General features: G+C 41.5%; 1 protein-coding gene across 3 annotated transcripts in view; it reads right to left on the reverse strand.

The window, feature by feature from the left end:
• Positions 1-6,237: 6,237 nt before the first annotated feature.
• ENOPH1 (enolase-phosphatase 1) overlaps positions 6,238-14,215 on the reverse strand; it is a 35,764-nt gene continuing 27,786 nt past the window's right edge. For all 3 annotated transcript variants that reach the window (XM_060147946.1, XM_060147948.1, XM_060147947.1), the window contains exons 5-6: positions 12,706-12,829; positions 6,238-7,341 (exon numbers count right to left, since the gene is read on the reverse strand). In XM_060147946.1, the coding sequence (XP_060003929.1) occupies positions 7,202-7,341; positions 12,706-12,829 (264 nt within the window). In that variant the 3' untranslated portion in view covers positions 6,238-7,201. The remainder of the gene's footprint in view (positions 7,342-12,705; positions 12,830-14,215) is intronic.

A 14,215-nucleotide genomic window follows, 5' to 3' on the forward strand; every position in this document is an offset into this window, starting at 1 on the left:
ATGGCGTACTAAAAAATACCTCTTTAACACAAAAGAAGTCAGTAATGGAAGACTGTGGAACAAAAAAGATATAAGAAATATAGAAATCAATTTCGAAGTATATAATGCAGTATTGTTGACTATCATCACAATGTTGTGCGTTAGATCTCCAGAACTTATTCATCTTCTAGTTACAAGTTTGTACCCAATAGCAAAATGACAGAAGTAGGTCCTTATCAGTAATTACATGAAATGTGGTGGATTAATCTTCAATTAAAAGGCAGAGACCAACAGAATGGATTTTTAAAACATAATCCGCTATACTCTGTCTCCATGAAACACATTTTCAATTTAAAGGTAAAAATAGGGCTTCCCTGGTGGCGCAGTGGTTGAGAGTCCGCCTGCCGATTCAGGGGACGTGGGTTCGTGCCCCGGTCCGGGAAGATCCCACATGCCGCGGAGTGGCTGGACCCGTGAGCCATGGCCGCTGAGCCTGTGCTCCGCAACGGGAGAGGCCACAACAGTGAGAGGCCCGCGTACCGCAAAAAAAAATAAAATAAAAATAAAGGTAAAAATAGGTTGAGAATTAAAAAATGAAAAAAGATATGCCATGTAAACAGTAACCAAAACAGGGCTGGAGTGGTCAGAGTAACATTAGGCAAAATAGGCTTTTAAGACAGAAACTGTTACAAGACACAAAAAAGTTTATTCATGATAATGTTAAAGGGCCAATCCATCAAGAAGATATGACAATTATAGACATATATACACCTAAAACAAAGCACCAAAGTAAATGAAGCAAAAACAGACAAGAATTAAAGGGAGAAATAGTCCAACAATAATAGATTGAGAATTCAATACTCCACATTTACATTTAACAATGCAAAAAACAACTAGACAGAAGACTCAATACTATAAACCAACTACACCTAGTGAACATCTACAGAGCACTCCACCTAACAACAGAATACAATGCTCTTCTCCATGGCATAGAGGACATTCTCCAGGACAGACCATATGTTAGGCCACAAAACAGGTCTCAAAAAATTTTAAAAGATCAAAATCATACAAAGTGTGTTCTCCAAGTACAATGGAATGAAATTAGAAACCAATAACAGAAGGAAATTTAGAAAATTCAAAAATATGTGGAAACTCAACAACACACTCTTAAACAACCAATTGTTCAAAGAAGAAATCACAAAGAAACTAGAAAATACGTCAAGATGAACAAAAATGAAAACACAAGATACCAAAATCTACAGGATGCAGTGAAAGCAGTACTCAGAGGGAAATTCACAGCTATAAATGACCATATTTTAAAAAAATAAGAAAGATCTCAAAGCAATAACCTAACCACCCAACTTAAGGAACTGGAAAAAGAAGAGCAAACTAAACCCAACACAAGCAGAAGGAAGGAAATAATGAAGATTAGAGACAAATAAAATAGAGAAACTTAAGGAACTAGAAAAAGAAGAGCAAACTAAACCCAACACAAGCTGAAGGAAGGAAATAATGAAGATTAGAGTAAAATAGAGAAGCAAAAAACCCAAATGTTGCTTCTTTGAAAAGATCCACAAAATTGATAAATCTTTAGTTAGACCTCATATTATCTCAACTTAAACTAATCATACTTTTGTTCCCACCACTCCACTGAGACTGCATTTGTCCAATCCAAGGGCCACTGCTATTCTCAAATGACTTGAATTCTTACCAGCACTGACGCATTTGAGCACCCCCTTCTTCATTTGGCCCTCATGCTTCTCTCCTGATTTTCCTTCCTCCAGGCCCAATCCTTTTCCATCTCCTTTGCTGGTTTCTCTCCTTAGCTTGATCTCTAACGTTGGAGACTAAGGGCTCTGTCTAGGCCTTCTATCAACAGTCTCTTCTTATGTGCCCACATCCCATAGCTTCTAATAGCATCTCCAGGCCAATGAGCTCACAAATCTGATCTCCAGCCAGGGCAAGACCCTCAGCTCTAGACTTAAATTCAACTACTTGTTGGTCACGTTTACCCTGGCATTTCACACTTTACGTGCTATGTCAGTGGCACCACCTATCCAACTGCTCAAGCTAAAAGTCTAGAAGTTATCCTACCAAATCCAATCAATAAACAAGTGCTATCACTGTCACCTCTAAAACATACTCTGAATGTGTCCACTTCCATATATTTCCACTTCTGCGACCCTAAGCCAAGCCACCACCATCCTTTACCTTTATTACTGCGATAACCTTCTATCTTAGATGTAGCAAACTGTCTCTCTGAAGCACCATTTTATTCATGAACTGGAGGTTATAAACCTAAAAACATGTCCCAGACACCCTAACATGTAGAGTTCTGGGTTAGAATCAGCTACTGCCAGTTAAAAGCACTAGCACAATATTTGTAAAGAGAAGGAAGACAGAGGCAATCTTCCTATTGGTATTGCTGTTGGTAAGCGAGGTCACAGAGTACCAGTGCTTGGAGGAAGTTGTAAGGGTTAATTTGGTATTCCAGTATCTGGCCAGCTTTGTGGATATGAGGCACAGTGTCAGTGATGGCAGGATTCCTGAGCTCTGGATTCAACTACTGTGGGAGTCCTTTAGCTCCGTAGCCCAGCAGTAGCCCCCCACTACTACTACTCTAGTCCTTCCCATCAATTTTGTAAATGTCTCGCTCTTTCTTTAAAACCCCTCTCTGAGTAAAATACCTAAAGCAGTTTCTGCCTTGGCATTCAACTCTGATATATCTAAATGGTTTTCCTGCATCCACTCTTGCCCACCTATAATCCATTCTCCATCCAACAGAGAATTCCCTGAAAAATGTAAATCACATCACACCATCTTCCATTTAAAATTCTCCAGTGGCTTCCCACCACACCTAGAAAACAACCCAAACTCCTTACCGTGGTGCCAAGCCCTAACGATCTGGCTCTGCCCACTTCTCTGATGGCATCCAGCCACTGGCCTTCTCTCAATTCCTGGAATAGGCCAAGCTTTGCCCTAGATCTTTACTACATGCTGTTCCATCTTCATGGAATGCTCTTCCTTCTAGTTTCTCAAATATCTATTCTTTTATGTTTAGATTAGATGTCACCTTCTTTAGCATCCCCTTTGTAAAAAGCCACTCTACCCTAGTTTCTCTGCAGAGCACTTACTGGTGTCTAATTTTCTGTTGCTGTTTATTATTGACTGCTCCCTCCAAAAATGGATGTACCATGAGAGTAGGGAGGGACTTTGTCCCCTTATAGCATACTGTAGATGCTCAATAAATATTTGCATGAATAACTTAAGTAAAATCTGCAAGCAGAGTGAATTTTACTTCTGTTAGAGTTACTCCAATGTTTCAACAAAAACTACAAATTATTCTTAAATATTAAGTTGAGGATAACAGCAGTTTACCATCTAGGCTTGGGTGCTGGGAATTACAAATTCTTTTGGCATACATTACATTCAACTTTGTACTCCAATGGGTTTTTTTTTAAACCCCAAAACAAGTCCATTTTAACACTGCAGCTGGAAAAACCAGCTATCCAAAAATCACTGATTTTTTTTAAATGTGACTTAGGGAACAAGGGGGGAAGAGAAATATTAGTGGGTAGATTTCATTCAGGATTACTGCCATTTTTTTAAAACTACTCTGACTTTTGCAATATCATGTTATGATTTTTTGGTTTTTTTTTTTGGCTGCATTGGGTCTTTGTTGCTGCGTGTGGGCTTTCTCTAGTTGCAGCGAGTGGAGCTACTCTTCGTTGCAGTGCGTGGGCTTCTCATTGCGGTGGCTTCTCTTGTTGTGGAGCACGGGCTCTAGGCATGCAGGCTTCGGTAGTTGTGGCATGGGGGCTCAGTAGTTGTGGCGCACGGGCTTAGTTGCTCCGCAGCATGTGTGATCTTCCTGGACCAGGGCTCGAACCCGTGTCCCCTGCATTGGCAGGAAGATTCTTAACCATCATGCCACCAGGGAAGCCCCATGTTACGGTTTTTAAGAATAAATATACTCATTTTCCTCTCTTAATGCTACCTCCTAACTCCCATCTGCTGTCTGGGGAGGCCTCACACTTGCTAGTCTCTAGAGAAACAGCACCATCTGCTGGGCAAAGCCTGCTGTGCACCTGTCTTGGTGAAAAACGCTGGGCTCTCAACTTCTTGTGCCACCATGAACTGGACACCAGTTGGGCTTAGCAACTAAAGCCTGCCTTGCAGAAGGCCAAACAGAAAGCCCTGCTACCACAGAAGTGCTGATAAGATTAGAGACGCCTGAGGCTTCTCTTCTAAGAAACCAACTTGGGTTTTGACCCAAGATTGGAAATCAGTGCCCCCGAGGGAAAGAGCACAACTAAGGCAGATCTGGATTAACAAATAGAAATAACAAGAGCCACAACTTTGAGACCTTTGTCCCCTGCATTCTCTGCAGACAAGATGCTGAGAAAATTTAGTAACTTTGTCTGTTTCCGGAAATTGCAGAGGTGAGAATTTTTTCCCCTTTCCCTTACTAAGGATCATGATTTGAACTGGACTCACCTCCTAGCTCACTACCCACTCTCTAGGCATTTTTCCCTTCCTCATGACCAGCCTACTTTATGACTCAAGTTCTTCCTAAGATCCTTTTCCATCACGTTAATTATGAATGCGTTTCCTAAGACCTCAGAAATATTCCACTCACCTTCTTTTGCCCTTCCTTCACAGCCCACTCTGAGAAACTGAATCTGATATTGCAACTTTCTCTTAATTTTTTAATCTATTTCCATCTTCAGCTACTCAGTATAAACTACAGTTTTTCTGGTACCTTTTTTATCATGGATAGTAAATGTCTCTTGCTGTAGACAATGTTAGTGTCCCCCCAAGGTGATGTATTGATGGTGGGGCCTTTGGGAGGCCTTTGGGGCCATGAATGGGATTAGTGTCCATATAAAAGAGGCCCAAGAAAGCTGCTTTACCCCTTCTGCCATGTGAGCTTACTGTGAAAAAGACAGCCACGTGTGAGGAGACAGGCTCTCACCAGACACTGAATTTGCCAGCACCTTGATCTTGGACTTCCCAGCCTCCAGAGCTGTGAAAAATAAAGTTTTGTTGTTTATAAGCCACCCAGTGTCTGGAATCCTGTTACAGCAACCTAGATGGACTAAGATACTTCTCCAGCTCAATTCTCTGCTGGCTAGATACTGAGCATCCTCCTTTTCCTTTAATTCCTTTCTAATCTAGTCCCTGATGCATAATTTTCTTTCTTACCTTCCTTAATTTTCCAAATGTTCATTTACTATCATTAAGAGACCCCTTTTCTTTCGCCTTCTCATAAACTTTTTCAGAAACTATATGAAGTTCATCCTTTAATTACCATTTGTGGCTTTACCATCACTTACAAATTACTCCCATTTCTAAGATTTACGTAAATTCATTCCCCTTTCACTACTCTTCTGTATCTTCATAGTCCTTAGATTTCTTCATTAGCTACTAGAAGATAATAACTGTCAACACAAAATCTTTTACATTCCCTGTCCTCTCATATTTGCAAGACTACTTCCTTTTCCTTATTCAAAGCATCCCCAAAATTATTCCTCCAGGATTCATTAGTTTTTCTTGATTAATTAGGAGAATAATTGCCTCCTTCAAGCATTATCTTATATACCTCAAATATAAGATTCTCAAAAATCTAAGAAATCTACTCATATCTTGAATGTTTACTATCCAAATGAAATAATAACCACTAAGGTTAGCCATATATATATATATATATAACTCAAATGATAGTCAGTGATTTTCTACTGGCATTCCATTAAAACACACACATGCATATTCACACATATCACAAACACACACAAGATTAAGGCAAAAAACTAAACTAAAATTCTTATTTGTCCAATCTCTCTTCAGTTTCTCTTCTGCTTATGGCAGTAAGCAAACCTACATAAAACTGAGTGAAGGAACTTCCCTGGTGGCGCAGTGGTTAAGAATCCACCTGCCAACACAGGGGACATGGGTTCAATCCCTGGCCCGGGAAGATCCCACATGCCGCAGAGCAACTAAGCCCATGAGCCACAACTACTGAGCCTGCGCTCTAGAGCCCTCGAGCCACAACTACTAAGCCCGCAAGCCACAACTACTGAAGCCCACGTGCTGCAACAAGAGAGGCCACAGCAATGTGAAGCCTGCACACCGCAACAAAGAGTAGACCCCACTCACCACAACTAGAGAAAGCCCGCGCGCAGCAACGAAGACCCAACACAGCCAAAAATAAATAAATACAATAAATAAATTTATTTAAAAAAAACAACAACTGAGCAAAGAAGAAAATGTTTTTATTAATTACCACATGAAATTGACACGACATCCTATTAGGCTGAACTAGGATAAATAATGCTGTTATAAAATTTACATTTATCTATTTCAGAGAAAACATTAGATATTAGGGCTCTTCTAGGTCTTATGGACAAATTTCAGCAAACCTTTTTTTTTTTAATAGTAAACAGCAGTTAACATATGTTCTCAAACTGTGCTAAGAAGTAGTTAGCAAGGTTAACTCTGAAATCTGTGATAAGTGGCAGGGTTAGGACTGTTTTGTTAAACATTAGGAAGCACATTTCTATTTTAGCTGTTACGTTAGTGCATCTTTTTCACTGGTAAGGCAACTGCTTGCTGTAGGTACCACAACGATTAGCAAGTTTCTTAAGTAACAGATATATGATTAATCAAGACTCAAATGAGTTTCCTTTCCCAACTTTGCTCTCTTTTGGAGCAGAAACAAATAGCTTTGTCATTTGTAAATAGGGAAGGTTAATAGCTTGAAATTCAGTTGCTGTAATCTTCTAACTCACAATTTAAAAGAGGAGTAGATTATTACTAGGAATGTCTTCGAAATACTTCTAGTTTTTAAAATAACCAGGCTCCTGAGTAACTTCTCAAACCTACCTTTCTATTTTGGTACATGACTTGATAAACATAACACATTTGACCTGTATAGTAGTAATTTCTTCTATCAACTATATTTCGCCCTCAATAATGGTTAGAGCTGTGGTTTCAAACAATTTCTACATATAAAGCATCATCTTTAAATAAGTTTCCTTTTCACTGAACTGAGATTCTTTTTCCCACTTACGTGCTTGTGAAAGGTAATTTGAACATACACACACTTACATACCTTATGTATGTGTATGTATGTATTTTTTAAGTAAGTTACTTTTACCATTAGAATAAAACTAGACTACAGGGACAACTCTGTGAAGACAGTTTGGTCTTCCTTAGAACTCCTCTAGGTTGAGGAAGGCAGGTACAGTTCACTGAAGGACGTGATGAGGCTGAAGTAAGTCTTCTCATCATCTGTTAACCCCGCATTGCCAGGTCTCACCACCACAGCTACGTGCACGTCAGCTTCCTCAGCAGCGCTGGCCTCTGCGAAAATCCAAATATGTGTCAGAAATGGCAGAATATGATGTTTGGGATTTGCTTCAAAATAATCAGAGGGATGTGGGAATGTAACAAATAAGTCTGGTCCAGATTTGGTAACTGTTGAAGCTAAAAGACAAGCACAGGGGGTGGACTTATTATTCTTTTATATAATTTTTAATTTTTCCATAAAAATTTTTTTCAAATGCATAACTAACTGTACTGACAGACAAGGAGGGCAGTGTGTCCTAGACTTCTAAGCTTTATTAAGTACTTATGAATGCACAAAGACAGAGCCATGTCCACAGCTTTCTTCCATTCCCTCCCATCAGTCCTACAGAGAACTGAGCTGTTTCCCAAAGGACGGGCTGTCAGGAATAATACCAATTAAATAGATATGGGGCAAATGGAATCCCAGGATCTAATCAGGCTGAAATACCTACTCTCACACCTGGAGCCCAAACATGTCACAACCCTTGGCTAGACTGCCCATCTTTTTTGTCTGGCAAATTCCTACTCTTCAAAATTCAGCTCAAATATTCTATCTTCTAGAGCTACTACCATCTGTATTAGAACATCCTATGTGCTCCATTAACACCCTGTATTTAGTCCTATCAAGACAATATGATTTGACATGTTATTACCTGTTGTCTCTCTCCTCATTGGACTAAGAGTGTTTTAAGATCAGTGACTGCGTGGAAGTAAAAACAGGACTAGTCAAATGAAACTAAGTAAGCTATGTATTTGAGGGGATATCTCTAATATGTCTTGGGTTATGTACCCCTCCTCATTTTGTGTCCATCTGAAAGATAATAGCTAATACCTTGTATTAATTTAGCACCTACTATGTGCCAGGTACTATGCTAGGACCAGAGATATGTGAACAAAACAAAGTTCCTGCTTTCCTGGAACTTCCATTCCCATCTACATCTTCACAACAACCCTGAGGTTGTTAGTATTACTATCTCCATTCTACAGATGCAGAAACTGAGAGCTAGCAAGTGGTAGAGGTGAAATTTGAAATCGTGTGTCAGACTCTGTGGTCTGTGCTCTAGAACAAGGGTCAGCAAATTATGGCCCACCGCCTGTTTTTGTAAACATGGTCTTATTGGAACACAGTCACACCCACTCACTTATGTACTATCTGTGGCTTCTTTTGCATTATAAGGACCAGAGTTGAACAGCTACTACCCGGCCCTTTACAGCAGTGGTCCCCAACCTTTTTGGCACCAGGGACTGATTTCATGGACGACAATTTTTCCACGGACCGGGGTAGTGGTGGGGGACGGTTCAGGCGGTAATGCGAGCGACAGGGAGCGGCAGATGTAGCTTTCCTCGCTTGCCCGCCACTCACCTCCTGCTGTGCGGCCCGCATCCTAACAGGGGACTGGGGATCCCCTGCTTTACCGAACAATTTTGCCAACTCCTGCTCTAGAGCATTGCTGCTCTGAGTGTAGTCCCTGGACCAGCAGTGTGGAAATCACGTGGAAGCTTGTTACAAATACAGAATATCAGGTTCCCCAATGTGCAACTACTGAATTAGGACCTGCAATTTAACAAATGACTCCTCTGCACAGATAGTAAGTTTTGATCAGAAATTTCAAGGAAGGAAAACTGGCAAGAGAGGAGGAATTGTAGGCAGACATAAAGTACATGTGCAAACAGTAGGAGAATGGACACAGGACACAGGTCTGTGGTCACAGAGATGGGGCATACTCGGGCAGATAGAGCAAAACTGGGGAAGAATCTGAAACACATTCTTTGCAATTCAGATCTGGTGTAATAAGAAACCCCAGCAGTTTCTCAATCTGTGGAAAACAGCCAGAGCAACGGAATGCATTAATTAAAGGGCAGCAGTACTAAGAAAGAGTAAATGGGGCAGAGCTGTCTCTTCCACCTACCCACCTCCTATGAAAGGACTGTCACCTCCCAGAGCAAAAATAGTGCTCCAAAATCCCCACCTCTGGCAAATTCTGCAGATGCCATTCACTCCAGCAGCAAAGGCATTGCCTTCCACGCACCCCAAGTTCCCAGCCTGGCTGCCTCAAGCACAGTCCTCTGGACCAGCAACCCAGGATCTCAACCACGTTGAGTCATCACGATCCATGTGGGACTTACTAGTGGCCGTTCCACATTCAGCCTCTTACCAAGATCACCGTGGGGCAAGTTTTTGTCCTTAAGCATCTATTTGCTCTTTTCAAATATTATTGAGACACTTATCTAATAATACTTGTTGACTTCAAACCCTGGACCTCTTTTTTCTTTCCCTCCAAAGGGAAAAGTCTTTCAGTTCTCTCTTTTATATTTGAGTATTATTTGGGATATCAACTTAGTCTTCCACTCTGCCTTGGCAGTGGAAGTCTGGACACGTGCTACTAAAACACAGGATCAGAGACAATAGAAAAGAGCAAGGCAGGTAGCCAGGTGCCTGGCCCTGTCCCAGCTACAGGTGAGCCCAAATCTGGCCCTACTGCCTAAGCAGGAGTGGGGCTGGCAGAAGATGAACGGCAGGAATAAAACCTCCTTGCAGAGGACTCAAGGGAGAGACAACTTGGAGATTATCTCTAGTCTCTAAAGAGAATAGGAATAATTTCTGGGACTGCAACCTAAGGATATGGCTTAAGTGAAAAGAGAAAGACCTAAAATTATGATGTACTTTGATGGCAACTAGAAAAAAAATGTGGCGAAAGACAAGAATATGAAGAAACTATAAGTGGTCTTAGGGCAGGGGTTACAATTATTAGCGGTAACCAAAAAGCAGGGAATAAGGCGAGAGTCTGGGGATCACAGGTTGAATCATGCATTCAATCCCAGAATGCTTGGGACAGGCTAACTTTGTGGGGAGCTCCAGCCACAAAGCAGATCTCTAATTCTAAGCCTGCAGACACTCACCAATCAAAATCCTAGCGGAAATATAGGGCAAACCATGGATTTTCATCTCCAACAGCCCTGTTTACGTGAATGATTAAAGAAAAGCAATTCACAGGTTAAACCAGCTAAACTCACCAGAAAGAGACCTATTTCCTTTGCTAAGGAGCAAAACAAAGCAAAAGGTCTTCAAATTATCATTCCTCACACCTTTATCTACACAGATAGTAAAGTGACCTCCCCAGCCCACCACTCAAAGCCCCAAAAAGCCATTCAAGGAAGAGGGTAAAATGTAGCTTTGAATCAGTAAATGGTTTATACACAGAAATATGACAGGCAAACATTTACAGTACGCTGACAGTTCAAAGCAAAGGCCAGGTGAAATGGCTATTGGTACACAGGTGTAGCCTGGCCAGCTGGTTACACAGTGAACCTTGAAGCTGTGTGTCCACGCGTCTGTCTCTCACCTTCAGTGCAGTTAAGACACACAAATGCAAGGCTCTCCAGGATGCAGAAAAATAAGATGACAGTTTGTAGAACCTTGCACTTTGAGGCTGACCCAAACCAGGACGTGTAGCAGGGGCAGGTCTCCGCTAAATCTACTGAGCTTTCAAAATTCCAAACAACAAATGGCTGTGATTTGCTACCATCTCCCTAGATCAAAAATTCCAGTCTAGATTCACCGAGGATTGAAATTTAACAAAGATATTAGCGGTTACTGAATGTCAACTGTACGTCAGGTAAAATTAAGCCTGTCTACCACTCTTTCTCTGGAACACACATTATGACTTCTTGAAGGCATTAGATGACCTATGCTGGTTAAGATATTTTTTTTAAACTGCTTCACAAATTAGTATATATTTGTTTATATGCCTACAGATCATACCTAACATGATAAACCAAAGAAGCAGACGAAGAATATACTCACACACGCTAGCACAGATAAGATGCCTTTGCCAGCAGCCTGGGTTTGCCTTTGGGCGATATCTCTGAAAAGTCCCAGTGAGTTGGGAGTGACTCTAGCTCTGCAACGACGAACAGAAGGGCTGGAGGGAGGAATGTCAACTACAGACTGCCGAAGCTGCTTCCACGGGGCCCAGGAGTCCCTCGGAGCCACCAGATAGGAGAGCGCCCCTGCCCTCTGCCCCTTTTCCCTACTTCCCTTCTTGAGCCTGGTGAAATAGATGTAGTGTATCAGAGCAGCTGCACTGTACACAAAGCCCTGTACTATGGGTAAACGAAGGGTGAAACTTATGATCCAAGATGAATGGAAGAAACACAAAAAAGTAAAACTATCCTCCAACACAAGTGCAATTACAAATACACCAAAGTAGGACCCCGAGAGATGCACAGACTCTAAGGAAAATGACCACAAGATCAAAGGCTGCAGCCAGCTGGGGGAGTCTGGGAAAGCCTCGCCAGCCAGGGGCAGAGACCCCCCACCTCCCCCAGCACCCCCCAACCTCTTCGCCTGCTGCTGCTTGCTTCCTTCTTCACTACCGGTTCCTTCTGTAATTCTCTGGAGGACTCATATTCTCACACAGATAGATGCTTGAGCGTATGCTTTAGGTTTGGTCAAAACTGCTCTTGAGGGCTTCCCTGGTGGCGCAGTGGTTGAGAGCCTGCCTGCCGATGCAGGGGACACGGGTTCGTGCCCCGGTCCGGGAAGATCCCACATGCCACGGAGCGGCTGGGCCCGTGAGCCATGGCCGCTGAGCCTGCGCGTCCGGAGCCTCTGCACCACAACGGGAGAGGCCACAACAGTGAGAGGCCCGCGTACCGCAAAAAAACCTGCTCTTGAAATCACTTAAATTGCCGATACTGTACAGTATGTGCTGTTTCATACATTCACTCCTTACACTGATAATGCATGTGCTAATGCACTGTATATCATATAAAGAGGGCCATGCTGGGTAAAAAAGATGCCAATTTTTAAACATGAGATCCGTGTGCAGTGAGGCTGAGGTTTACAACATGAGGGGCGCCCAGGGCCTGAGCCCATCTGAGGGAAGGGAGAAATGAGGTTCCTCCTCGCTGAGGGGCAGTGCTCATCAGCCAGCAGGAAAATGAGGCAAAATTGCTCCAACTACAGACTTCTCTCTCTCTCTCTCTGTCACTTTTTTTTGCTGAGGGTGTATAGCTGATCTCACTGCTGTTAAGTACATTTGATGCAGGTCCCCTGTGACTTGACTGTGCTGGACTGGCCACACACCCACCCTCATACTCCTGGCTGCATGCTCCTTCCCACCCTTACCGCTGGGTGCCTCTGTTATCTCCCCATTTCATGTTAAAAGGAGAAAAATTCATCTTTCCAATGCCACTTCCCCCAAGGATGGGTAGATGGAGAGGGAGGTGGGCTGGCTGTTTCACTGTTTCCTTTTATAAACCTGCTTCATTTTCCAGGGCTACCCACATAAACTTTCTTTACGAAGGCAAAGCATGTGCAGTGCCAGGCTCGGCTCCCACCCTGGAGTGTGCAGTGCAAGAAGTCAGATTACTCACCTCGGGTAACGTCCGTCAGAAACAAGATGTTGTTGGTTGAGCACCCAATGCTGCTGGCAATCTTTCGATAACTCTCACTCTCCACTTTGTGTCCAATCTTGGTATCAAAGTGACCGTCCACAAGCTGGACACAGAGAAGGGGAAAGAACGATGCTACTAACACACATGCAACCCAGCCCCTCTGTCTCTCATCCCTTTTCTCTGAACTACTCGACAATCATAGTGACTTCATCCACTCAATAAATATTCCCTGTAAGTCTAGTTCATAGAGAATTTTATGGAAGCTACAAAAAGTAAATATAAACTAAGGTTTTATAGAAATAAACATTTGGAAAAAGAAAACTACCAATTCAATGTATATAAGATCATTTTATAATCTTGGCCTTCTTCCATTAGCATTAATTTTGTATCCAAAATCTTTTAAAATATATATGCCCTACTTCCTATCCTTAAAACACTATATTCACTCAAACTACTTGTTAGACTGGGTTTCACCCGATGAAAGGTTCTCAACATTGTCCTTTTGATCCCAGAATGACCAGATTTCTCTAACCTGCCTAATTAGTAAGCTATTACTTTACTTTCAAGAAACCTTCATTTTCTAATTAAAACATTTTTAAATTCTACCCAAGAGCTCATATATACCCTTGACATCTTAGAAATAATTGGGGTCAAATATATAACTTACTAATTTAACCAACAGTCATTAAAATAAGTTCACATTTAGGATCAGTTATTACGATGTGATCTTTCGAATATTTTCAGAACTTTTCACAAACTAAAAATAAGCCTAACAAAGATAAATTAAGGTAATATTAATATTGTGATTTTTAAAGTTAATAATTGTTTTGCATATTTTCTTTCTCTCTGAAGTCTGCCTCACACTAAGCAAGTGTAGAATAAAGTTTTATTACTGAACTCGGAGGGTAATTACTGTGTCCTGTCTACTATCACCTTATTGTCTATTTCATCAGAGAGAGCAGAAAAGAAGCTTATATCTGTATTCAGAGGAGAATAGTTAACAAGCAATTAAAGGGTTTTACTACTGATTTAATATTTGACTTAGAACTAAGATGAAAAGCAGGAAAGTAAGATGAGACTATGACAATCTCCAAAGTCAAAGTGTTCTCTGCACATGGTAGAGGGTCAATAAATATTTATTTAAAAAAAATAGTTGGCTGAGTAAACTACTGTGAATCACTAATTTCAGCCTGTATTCAGTTAGTCAGCATTTCTTTTTAAAGTCCTAAAGGTAGTCCCTTTTTCCAATGACTTCCCTGTCTTCCAGGGGACATAGGGACTGTGGGACAGAAAAGCTAGCAAGACTTTTCTCAGGTACAAGGAATGTTAATAGGAGGCCTTAAGTAATCACTGTGTAATAACATGCCCAGTTCTCTTACAGAAGAATGCTGAATCTGCTAAAATAAAATCTGTCTCTCTCCAAAGTACCAGAAACAAATGAATCCACCATGTAGTCTCCTGCATTCAAGAAGTCTGTGTGCCCTTTTGT

This window comes from Lagenorhynchus albirostris, chromosome 4 (genome assembly GCF_949774975.1).
Source record: "Lagenorhynchus albirostris chromosome 4, mLagAlb1.1, whole genome shotgun sequence".
Lineage (NCBI taxonomy): Eukaryota > Metazoa > Chordata > Mammalia > Artiodactyla > Delphinidae > Lagenorhynchus > Lagenorhynchus albirostris.